This window comes from Mus caroli, chromosome 6 (assembly GCF_900094665.2).
Source record: "Mus caroli chromosome 6, CAROLI_EIJ_v1.1, whole genome shotgun sequence".
NCBI classification, from domain to species: domain Eukaryota; kingdom Metazoa; phylum Chordata; class Mammalia; order Rodentia; family Muridae; genus Mus; species Mus caroli.
The window spans coordinates 88,870,716-88,882,931 of NC_034575.1; the positions used below are offsets into that span (position 1 = coordinate 88,870,716).

Consider the following 12,216-nt stretch of genomic DNA (forward strand, 5'->3'; position numbering starts at 1 on the left):
CAAAGGTCTCAGCCAAGTGCTTCTTTGTTGCAGGGATGTCCTGTGCACTGTAGAAGTTTGGACATGATTTTCCTTTGTCCTATTAAACCCAGTTATGGGTCCCTCAGTACAAGATATGACATCTCCATCTCCAGACATTGCTAATTGTCTCATGGGATACAAAATTACCTCCAGTTGAGTGATTAGNAGTATGCTAAGCATCTTCTATAAAATAAGTTTTTATTTCCTTATAAACCTTTCCAATTGACATTCCATAGCTACAGCGAAGAACAAAGACAATTACCTTAGCTAAGAACAAAATGTGAATCAAAATCAAAGTTGGCAAGGAGATACGGCAAAGTCATTATGGAGTAGATTAAAACCTGGCTCCCAGTTTTTAAATACCGAACTACCGTGAGACAATGTTTTATACTATGCCAGAAAAAGTTGGAGTAAGAAGTTTATATTCAAACCATGCACCATCAATATTCATGGCTCAAATAAAACCCAAATAACCAAGAGACCAGAAAGTACTAAAGCAACTCCTAGGACCATCCCCTTAATGGCTCTAAGCGCACAAGGTACATCTTTCCCACTTTCTCCAGAAAACACTTGAAAAGCCTCCTGCAGAAAGCACCACAATCAGTTTGCCTTCCTTCAACACCAAGGACAGCAGGTGGTTCAGAGGGTAAACAGCCAGTTCCATTTTTATGTTTGCGACAGAGATGACTTAAAAATGAAATCTTATGAATCTGAGACATCATGGCTTGTATGAATTCTATTATAGGTTACATCAGTAAGAAGTAAAGTCAATAGAGAGAGTTCCATGGTTTGTAAGGCCTGTCCTGACCCCACCCACAGGTGGTAAACCGAAAAAAAAAAAAAAGGGCAGTGCCTGAAGGAGCAAGGAATGAACCGATGGACAGAACTTAGGACCAATGAGTAAAGAAGTATTCCTTTCAACCCAATATGTTTTTCTTCTGATCATCTTGCGGGAGGGGATTTTCTAGAAGATCAGCATAATCCTAGCTAACTGTAGCTCACAAGGCTTTGGCCCCAGGGGACTACTGAGCCTTCATAGCATCAGGCTGAATTGAGAGCCCAGTGGTGATTTTTGTCTTAAAATTTCATCAGCATCCCTTAGCTCTTGATCAAAATCATCCAAACAGATTGCACATGAATGTTTGAGGGGAAAAGAAATCCTTTAAGACTTTTCTGAGGTGTTTTTGTTTTGTTTTGTTTTTGTTTTGTTTTGTTTTGTTTTGTTTTTTTTGTAAATTTCCTTTACAGCTTTGAGATTTCAAAGGATCTGGAAAGGAAACATCCACTTTACATCACAAAACACTCCATTTTGGGGAGAGATTGTTAAGGATGGTAAAGTCCTATGGTAACATTCAATGCATCCTAGAATCACCAGACATGTTGACAAGATGAAAAATCATACCAATTATTCTTTATATCTGGAAGAGGAGATGACTGGAATATAGCTACTACCGGACAACAGAATAGTCAAATATGAAATTTAAATATTATAGCAAGTGAGCATTCATTNCTTTTGCTCAATATCATGGCCTTAGGAATATTCTTATTTANCACCAGCTAATTAGTGAGTCAATAATCCTTAAGAATGCAGACACAGACTGTCTTTCTCCATCAACCAGGGGCCCAAGGGATTTTCATGTCTTGTCTCCTTTCCCAATTTATCCCTGCAAATCAATTCTGAGTGACTGTTTTGGAACAGGTGTGCTTTTATTCTACAGAGATGTTTTGATAATAATCTATGTTTGTAAAACAAAGAAAGAAAGAAACAAACAAACAAAACAGGTTTTAGACCTTACATCCTAGCTTTATAAGCAATTTTAGACTTCTCCTGGATACTGTAATAAAACTCAGCTCATGTCTCCCAGTAAAGAGCAAACGACTCTTTTATGCATCTCTTCAGTGAATAAATTGGTCTTTAAGATGTATGACGTTTACATGCTCTGACCTTACTATTCTGGGGGGAAGCACATTAGATAAATAGATAAGAAAAGGCCAAGGACCATAGCAAAGAGTAACAGAGCATGAAAGTCTACAAGAGGACAACCTAATTAGCGTGGCATCTTAAATAANGTTAGCTGCAGGCTTTGCATGAACTGAATAGCTTCAAAAACAAAAGGACTGGAAGTTAAGAGATGATAATGGTCACTTAGAAACCATTAGAGAAGATGACAAGTGTGACAGAGTGCCTTGAACACCATCCCCGACAGAAGCCAGGGGAAGGCAGAGCACACATTCTTTGATTGCCAAATTAAAGCCAACAAGCAAATCCCAGATGGTTCTTTATGATACAAGCCTCGAGAGGGACAGGCCACTGTGCTGGGGAATGATGTCCTGCTCTGTACAAAAACGTAGAACGTGGGTACTGAGAACATTGATGTCAGTTGAGGACGTTTAAGCAGCATTCAGATTCTAGAGGGATTTTCCTCTGGAATATTAAAGTGGAGAATACTCAGCTCTCCTGGTGTTAACATGGCTGCATCCAGAGCTGAAAGAATTCTTCTGGAGGCCATGAACCTTAAGCCTTGCTTTCACTGATCCTTGGGAGTCATTGACATGACTCGCACAGCCTGGGAGAATGAGAAGACAGGCTACCTCCTGCTGAATCTTATCAGCTCAGCTTAAAGAATAGAATGCTTTAAAAAGAAGTTGAACCTCTCTACTTTCAAGCAAGTGCCTTAAATCACAGTGAAGGAGTATACAAGCAGTGGGGTTCTAGGCAACCGACTCTAAGGACTTTAGTTTGTCAAGCTTTTGCAAGTTAAACAGGAGACTGTTATTAGAGTCCTGGGTTCCTCTTCCCTATCTAAAGCATACATCACCCACATCCAAACAAAATATTACTTGAGACTCTACTGAATTCAACTCCCTCCCACCAGCAAGGGGCTTGGCATTCATTATTACATTAAATCCCCCTAAGAACAGCATGACATAGGCCCAAGAAGGTGAAACAAACCACCCAGTGTTTCACAGCTATGAAAGAAACAGAGAGATCTCCTTCATGTTCCCCATCTCAGTTGTGAACAAGCAAGTAGGCAGAGAGATATTGGCCAGTATTTCATATTGACGATTGTTATTGCTCGAAGGTGAATTGTCCCACAGGTTCAAACTAGTTAGCAGATGTGGGGTGGGAGTTATAACTAGTGGAGATAGGTCATTGGGGGTTGCCTTTGAGGGTTGGTCCTGCTGGGTTTTAGCTCTGTCTCTCTCCTTCCTGACCTGCAAGATTTGAACAGCTGTGCCCCAAAACCCCTGACCCACAGACCATGCTGTACCAGGTGCCAAACCTTCCCTGCGGTGCCAAACCAGTATCCCCTGAAATGGAAATTCAAAATATACAACCTTTTCCCTAAGTCATCTCTGTTATGTACTCTATGTGATAGGAAAGAATCTCCAATGTAAACTTAGCTTCGGTTGCCATCAGGTAACAACAGCTCATCCCACGCACGCTAAGCTACGCCTTTGTAAGTGGTAAAGGATGACCATAGGGCCAGCAGCCAGATACAGAGGTTTACTCTGTATTAGATGTCTGCCGCCTATCACCATATGAGACTCAGCNTCACAACTGCACCAACACTGTGTTGACTAGGTCATTTGTCCAAGGCCACCCAGCCTGCCTGGTGAAGATTCCTCCCGGTTTGTAAAATGAGAACAGTGCAGAGACACAAGAGAATATGCTGGTGTCAGGCCCCGGGGCTGGACAGAAGGAAGCAGATGGGAGAGAAGCGTTGCTCACCTGACTCCATGCGCCAGCCTTCCATCTGGGGCACCGTCCTCCTCGGCACCTTCTGTGCCCATGTGGCTTAGGAAGGTGCTTACAGTTATCACTCTCTAAATGGCTTCCATCTTTTGCCAAGCAGTAAACATTTCGATGTTTATGCCCTCGACCACAAGAGACAGAACACTGCAATATAAAGCAATGGCAAGGTTGTTGTTGTTTTGTTTTGTTTTTTTTTAAATCACAGTGACTTTGATTTTTAAAAAAAGGAAGAAAGAAAATGTGTAATGTGACGATAAGATCAAGTCTAATGAGAGTTCAGAGTTACCATTACCCGCTTTTTGCCAGTGCCATTCTGGAGAATAGCTAAAAACCTCACAGGGAAGGAAGGTGGCAATAGAATAAAAAAGCCCATGCATTGAAGCACGATGGCAGCACCCTGTGTGGCGTGCTGCTTTATTGAGATGCACGGGAAGATCCTGACAATTTCATCTGAAAACTGCCTCTTGATTCTGAAATTACTATGGCCTTTTTACTGAGGGAAATCCTGCTGCAAACCAGTAAAAACACATCTTCAATGAACTATCTCCTTCCTGAAAGGGCATTTTCATATGACTGTGCTCAACTTTTTCAAGATCGTATTTAAGGAAACTCTCCATCTCTCTCTTTAAGGAAAAAAGTTCTCATTTTCCCAGCCCATTGGAAAGAGGTGAAAGAGGCAAGGAAAAAAAAACCCTGAAAAGGTTAGCTGGTNGGTGAGTCTGTGCCAACTTCAGGGGGGAGGCATTACCTTTCAACTTTGATCTGTGGGTTCACTGGACTGTTTTAAATGTGACCCTGTCTGACCACATCTAGGAAACTTGACTTTGATTTCAGATTAGGTTTCTCAGAAAGGTTTAGGAATCAAAGTGCCCACGGAGCCTGGACAAGAATTTGATGTGACAGCTTCTTGTAGAACAGGCAAGAGGCTGGCCCCAACGGACGCACTGAGACATTCAACATCCAAGGCTTCGTTAGCAATTATGAGTCTTTACTCAGCCATCATAAACTGATGGCTCAGATCTTTAAAGACATTTTATTTCCCAATATAAATTGTCTTGCTTTTTAGAGGGGGAGTAAATTTAAGAATGGAGAATAAAAGGCAAAGTCTTAATGAAAATAGATTTCACATTACATTTCTCTTGATTTCATGTTTCTTATCCCCACCCCCTCCAATAACTTTTGTTATTTTTTGGTTTAAATTACCAAAGTGCCCTTTTATGCCTAATAGACAAACAACTCCATGTAAAACAAGGAGCCTAATACTAGTGTTATCATTATTACCAGAAATCCTCAAAATTATGCCATTCATAAATGTGCCAAAATGTTTTTCTGTTAAAAAGCAAACCATTATAAAATTTTCAACCAGAGTTGGTAGAGAATTTAAAATATGGATGTTAGTACATTTGGCTTTAACTTTTTACTTTAAGATGTGAAATATTCATGAATATATGATTTGGAGTAGCCATTATGAAAATCTTAATATTTTACAATTTGGAAAGAGGAAGCCTAGTTGGAATGTCTGTTCTAAACAAAAACTGCAACAATTAACCTACAATGTTTGGGTATATGCAGAGTACTTAATATAATTTTCAAAGGCTTTTTGCAATAAAGTTCTTAGAATTCCAGTCTCTGAGAACAGCTAATGACTTGCACAAAGATAATCTCTATTGTAAGTGATTAATTAATCATTTTAAAAACGTTACTTCAGTAAGAAACTATGAAGTCATAATTACAATTTGGGATAAGTTCATTTGCTTAATGAACCGAACATCTATTGTGTACATGCCATGTGATAGGAATTATATGACACATGGGAGACACAGTGATAACAAAATTGACATAGTCCTTGACNTCAGGGGGCATAAAGACCAGTTATGGAAATTAATATTGCTCAAGTGATGACAAAAGTAAATATTGCATATGAGTATTCACTGAGTTGAATTCTAAGAAACAAATAGCTGGAGTGATTCAAAGAGGGCTCCCTGAAGTGTTCCACTCAGCCACACCAGGCAAGCTTGAAGGTCATAAATATGAGACTGAATTATATTTGGCACATTATGGGAAATCTTAGAGGAGACTTAATTTGGGACAAGGAATCGTCTAATTTTTGTTTTGAAAATTCTACTTTGACTACNGAGCCAAGTACCAGATATGAATACAGGGTCACTGGAAATGAAAGAAACCACAAAGAAAGCCACCATACTTGTGTTGGCAAGAGCCACTGTGGCGGCAGTGGCTTGGATGAATATATAGAACAGAGGTTCTTAACACGTAGGTTGTGATCTTTTTGTGGGTCGAGACCCTTTCACACATATCATACATTTACATTATGATTCANAGCAGTAGCAAAATTATAGTTATGAAGTAGCAACCAAAATGATTTTATGGTTGGGGTCATCACAACATGAGGACCTGTATGAAAGNGTCACAGCATTAGGAAGGTGGTGAACCACTGGGATAGACGGTTTGGGTGGAGAAAGTTGGTAGGTTAAGATTGTACCTTTTTGGAAAAAAATAAAAATGATAGTACCTTATGGGTTAGCTGTAGCATGAAGGGAAGAGGGCAAAAGATGAGAATCAGATTTCTGGTTTGGGCAGCTGAACAGATAATGATAATAATTNTTTCAATTTTAAAGATGGTACCCANTGTCAGNAAAAATACCACTGGGAGTCAAGGGTGTTTTTATTTGTAGGAAATGGGTCTGACAGAAAGCATATGAATAGTAGGTGGTAACCTTTGCTTGACTAGAGTTTAAAAACAATCTCGTTTTTTAATGCTCATCAAATAAACATGGGTGAACTTAGTGCAAACACATCCTTAGAAATAGTCATTTCAGTGTGCACACTGTAAACAAGCTATGCCCCAATGTGAAGCGGGCAAAGAGAGTTCATGAGAGTTAATAATCTGCCAGGCTCATCAGAAGACAGGGTCTAAACGTTGGTAATGATCTATAGAGTCAGAATTAGGAAAGCCTCAATGTTCTCACATTCACTATGTGCCAGACACTTCCCTAAGAGGTTATCATCCTTAAAGCTTGTCTAGTTCAGCTATCGCAACCTCCCAATACACTTTGATACTAGAGATAGGTGCTGTTACTGGAGATAAGTCGTGCTATCTGTAAAACAGTGCAACCACAAAGCCTTGAACTGTGTTTCACACACGCTGCTCCAATACAAGCAAGATATACTTCTACTGGGAACAATGACAGTGCAGTGAAAAAAAAAAGTAATCAAGAATTTTGCTGTCAGTGACTCATGCGAGGTTTGCCACTAACGTCATTGCCAATGAGCCAGTGATGAACAAACTAAGTTCTAAATACGACGCCTTCAACATATAGATTAGCTGCCCCCCTTCATCTCCATGCGCATTTGCTTTGGATGGGATTTGAATAGAAGTGGTGAAAGAAAAAAAATTGCTACTTTAGCACGATTCACCACACATGTTAGTTGTCTGGGATTATTAAGATCTCAAAGTGATTTGGAAATCCTCACGAAATCTCATTTGACAGCAAAACACTCTTCATTCAATGTTTTCTAAATTACCATTGAAGAAAATTAGCTGTTGGTAAAAATACTCAAATCTACCAGGCTCACTAATGGGTCTAGTGTGACTTCGTAAAGGAGCTGTCACTGTGATAATCAAATAAACACAGGTTCCAGCTCTTACATTCTGAGGAAAAATTCTGTCTGATCATTTCGTCTTTTCTAGGGCAAAAAATGACATTTACATCAACCTGCGTCACCAACACACGGTGTTTATACTTAGTATGTCATCTCGTGCTTGTTATTTATTGGCTATGGATCTCAAAGTTCTTGCTCCTGGGAACATTTAATTCCTTACATTTGCAGCCGAAATAGCCTCCTAGTTTGCCAGGAATACTGACTTTTTTTCTCTTGGGAAATGACTCAACATAGTTAGGAGACTGATTTTTCCTTGCTCCAACCCCCACCCCAAATTTAAGCAAGCCTCCAAACAGCATTATCATTGCTTGATACTTAGAAACACCAAGGTCAGCCAGTCGGAATGCCTGAGATTTCAAGCTTTTGTTTCTGTGAGGCCATTCAAAGGGCATGCTAGAAGCTGGGCTGTGGTCAGAAGTGCTGACGCTTTCCACTCACTAATGTCTAAAAATGTGAAATCCCTGCATTTCAACTCAGCTGGTGGGAAGGAAACTCAAGATGAAGGCAGTGTGCTCTTAGTTTCTCCCCAAAGGCTTAAGCTCTCTGGAGAAGTAGCTCTAGACGTGAGGATGGATGTGGTCTGGTGGCCCTGGTCTTGGAGGATCCTGGCATTTGTCTTTTCACTTGTGCTAAGGGTCATGTTTCCTTAGCCATCAAGAAGTCTGCAAACAACCCTGGTTTATATGTCTGATGGAGAAGGATTCAATAGCGAGAGGGAATGAGTTCTCTGGGCTGTGGCACTGCTGAGGATATGGACATCTCTATGATGATGGAGTTCTGTATGGACTTAGCAAGTGCATCACANNGAACTCAGAAGGAAGAAGAGGGGAATACGGAGGTAAGAAGAGGAGGGGGCAGGTGTGCTCATGAAATACGGCTAGTAGGAAGCATCTTGGTGGGACTTGAAGCTTCTAGCTCTGGAAGAATGTGGGCCAGGACTGGTCGAACTGTACCAGATGTCTGAAAGATGTGTGTTAGTGGGTGGTCTAAGATGACAGCCCTTGTCCAGTGTCTGCCTAGATGATGTGTAATCTCGACAGATGAGGTTGTGTTTATGTGAAATGTGTAGTGAGGAATCCTGATCAACTAGCATACACTTCTAAGCCCAGGATTGATTACTTGCAGGTAGAAAATAACAAGGATTGAAAGTCCAAGAGAATGTCATGTACTGGGGCCTATTAGCAAAAAAGAGAGATTCTTCTAAATGAATCTGGCAGTCAGATGGCTAACATCATACTGAGGTAGGTNGATGGAGCTCTATTTAGACACTGTATTTATTACTTCTCAAAGTCTTTCTCTTNTGATTCTACAGAATTTGCAAATGATACCTAAANCATTAATTTCAAACAAGAAGCTTTTCTGGATTCTTCTTTCATTTTGCCTTTAACAAAATAAAGTTAAATGTCACCCGGAAAGTATGCCATCAGAGAGGATGCAAGGCCATTTGCAAGGCTCAGGCCTGTCTTTGCCAATACAGGGACACATGAAATGAACAGGGCACAAGTGTCACAACACTCGGGAAGGCAAAAGGACCATGAAAAACAATGTAAATACAAGGCTATAGACCTGGGGTNCCAGTTTAAAATACTGATGAATGGTAGGCCTAGAGAACCACNTGGATGATGGAAAAAGACAGTAGATGTAGCTCCAGTTAGCATATATTTATTTATTTCTCTGTACACTATAGCTAGTCAAAACATACGTATGAAACAAACACACATAAGCTACAGCCATCATAGAATAGCACCATAAACTACATACTATATAAAGAAAGAGCCCCTCAGAATCTCTCAGTTCTAGTGCTGAACTAATCTGACCAAAGTGAAGATTCAAAAGAGGCTACCCAAAGAGGAACTTTGACCATAATGACTAACCACTAGATTAGGCATCTCTTAATTAATTGTTAATATGAACCAGGCACTGGACTAAAATACATTAGCATTTCTCCTTTAATCCCAAAGAAACAGTGGCTCACGTATTATTAGGGGCCCTTTACATAAAGGAANGAGCTGAGGGCCTAAGAGTGACATTACTTACCCAGGGTCACAAAACTGGGAAGTAGCAGAGTTAGGTTTTAACTAACTCCATGATCAGCATGTTAATCCTTAGACTAGATAAAGAGCTGGGTAAGCTGGGTAATATTCAGTCTACCTNCCTATGAGAATACCTAGAAGCAAGGGTCACAGAGAAATGCCTTCCAAGACTCTTTCAGAGTCCTCATCTCATTCAGCCTCCTAAAAGGAAGAGTGGCTNGGCAGTGCTAATAGTTCTGATATCAATGCCTTTTTACAGCCTCTTCTACACTTTGGAAAGGGAAGGCATTGTAAAGAATAGATACAATCACATAAATAAAAGCCCACATTGCTGAAAACNTACCCTGCTTCTCTCTTTGTCATTTTTGAGGTATATTAACCCTTAGGTGCCTGCCTAATGCCCTGCAGTGAATTATCATTTCTGTTGACTGATGAATGGATCTTGGNACAGTTATGAATGGAAGGCTGCAGGCTATGAGTTATAGGTCAATTTCTCAAATAATTGAATTGTGAGCCATCACAAAGATTATCTAGTCCACCTATTAATTTCAGGCTCAAGGCTTGAGAAGACACTAGATGACACGGTTAAAGTCATGCAGAAAGAAAGGCACACATATAGTTTTNAGCACCAGAAGAGGAAATCATGTGGCGCCAGTCACACTGAAGGTTCTAAGGATTCTGCATGCTGTCCAGACCCATGGTTAACCAGGCATCCACTCTTGGNTTTACCAGTTGGACATGTTATCTACAGCTAGCCTAATGGGCAGAAAAGAGTGAATTCAAGCAGATATTATGCTCTTATGACTTTGAGGGACTTCCAGTAAGAGAGAGCCCATGAAGCCAGTAAAGAGAGTCCAAGAGGCAGCTGTTTATGGAAGGTAAAAAAAGGAACAGCTGTTTGTAAGTGATTCACCTTGCTCCAACATGCTACTGGGGGTTTGAATCATAACTGCTATCTTAACACTGAGCTGTTGGGGGACGCATAACTTCTCTTGGCTTAGATTTGTTCTCTGTTAAGATGAGACAATCGGAGCAATGCAGTTATGTGGCAACTAAAGGAGATATGCATACAAAACTTCATATTTTGGGCAGACAACATAAAAAATAACATGGATATTCTATCACCACAAGGGTTTTCTATCCAATGGCATCTTCTAGTATATCTCCAAATAGGCCAACAAAGAGGTAGCTTTTTTTTTTTTTTTGTGGCTTTTTCGAGACAGGGATTCTCTGTATAGCTCTGGCTGTCCTGGAACTCACTCTGTAGACCTGGCTGGCCTCAAACTCAGAAATTTAAAAAAAATATTTGTCAACTTAGGGATCCTACAATGAAAATTCTAGGAAATGCTGACTGGTGAAGATGGGACTTTGGCAAAGTTCCAGTTGGGTGACAGCACGTGCCAGTGAAGCACTTTCTTTTCTAAAGAGTGCAGAGAAATCTGCAGAGCAGACATGCTGAAGACACCTTTGCTAATACTCTTTGCTCTTCTCTATGCTATCCCCTATTTAATACGGACTCTTTTCACCAAAGTAAGAAAAGATGGGCACCATACTTGAGTGCCATGCGTCTTTTCTGCTCAACACTCTTGCTTATCCTTTCCANCTCTGTCAACACGTCTGTTCTTCCCTGGGCTCTCAGATGTGGCTACTTCAAGTTTCCTAGGTACATTAGCATCAGTAACAACTACCACTAAATACATATTCACCCCCTTCTGTGCTCTGCTCACATGCAAGTGGTCACTTCCCTTGGTCAAGAACCAAACTACGGAACAGGAAACGTGAGAATTTCAATAGGAAGTAAGGGCTGTGATTTCAGGGTGTAAAGTNAGTGTCAATGAGCTTGCTTGATGGCTATTTATGTCTAGGACCACCCTGGTATTTATTAGTATGAAAAGGATCCCAGAAAGCCTGAGGTTGCCAGGCAACCACACAGCAGAAAGCTGATATGGTGGTCACAATCATCCCAGCTGGATAGGGCACTGGGCCATATATCTGTTCTTAGCCTCATCCTACCCCATTGCTCTGAGCATGCTAAATGCTAAAAGATCTAAGGAAAAGAACTATGATTCATATGTCAANTATTGGGCTATACTTCAAAACATTTGTCAGTATTGAAATCAAGGGCTAGTGCCTTTGACTCAACAAGCNCCTCAAGAATTAGGAGGCACAGGGCTCTCTAGCTTCCCCTCTCTCACCTTCCCTCACAGTGTAAATCGTTCATAATTAGATAGAAACATGTATTTTAGCACTAATAACACCAGTACATGAACTCAGACAATCTGTGAAAATCCAAACTGCTATCCATTTGATTCTGCAAGAATGTGATTGTTACAGTTTTTCTCCTCATCAAGAGAGACACAAANCCCATGAAAATCTGCAAATTTGGTATCTGATGAATTCCATGCTGGNTAAATACTGCTTATGCAGTATGAGGCATATCTTATCACCAGGCCTGATTCTCCTTAATGTACCCTGTGACTGCCCAAGGCCACTGCCCAGGTCTGTAGCTTGTCTATCCTTCTAAAGGCTACCCAGTAGGCTATTTATAAACTGTTCGTGTTTTTCAGGAAAGGCATGAGAATGGTGTAAGGGCCTACGCTGCCTGCCATAAAAGTGTTTATGTAAGCAGCTGGAAGAAGAAGAGGGTTGTGGGTAAGACACAGGCTCCAAAATCCTTAATCTTCATGTTTCAAAGGTAAGTAAAGAAGCGTCTGAGAAATGGAC

The 12,216-nt window shown here is 40.5% G+C and overlaps 1 protein-coding gene and 1 long non-coding RNA gene across 2 annotated transcripts in view; one reads left to right on the forward strand and one right to left on the reverse strand.

Moving 5' to 3' along the window:
* The window catches only part of Adamts9 (ADAM metallopeptidase with thrombospondin type 1 motif 9), a 170,842-nt gene that overhangs the window by 47,942 nt on the left and 110,684 nt on the right, over positions 1–12,216 (reverse strand). Inside the window, exon 26 of the mRNA XM_029478238.1 lies at positions 3,755–3,922. Within this exon, the coding sequence (XP_029334098.1) occupies positions 3,755–3,922 (168 nt within the window). The remainder of the gene's footprint in view (positions 1–3,754; positions 3,923–12,216) is intronic.
* The window catches only part of LOC115031310, a 14,908-nt gene continuing 10,644 nt past the window's right edge, over positions 7,953–12,216 (forward strand). The window contains exons 1-3 of the long non-coding RNA XR_003836930.1: positions 7,953–8,297; positions 8,585–8,700; positions 12,060–12,187. This is a non-coding gene — a long non-coding RNA (uncharacterized LOC115031310). The remainder of the gene's footprint in view (positions 8,298–8,584; positions 8,701–12,059; positions 12,188–12,216) is intronic.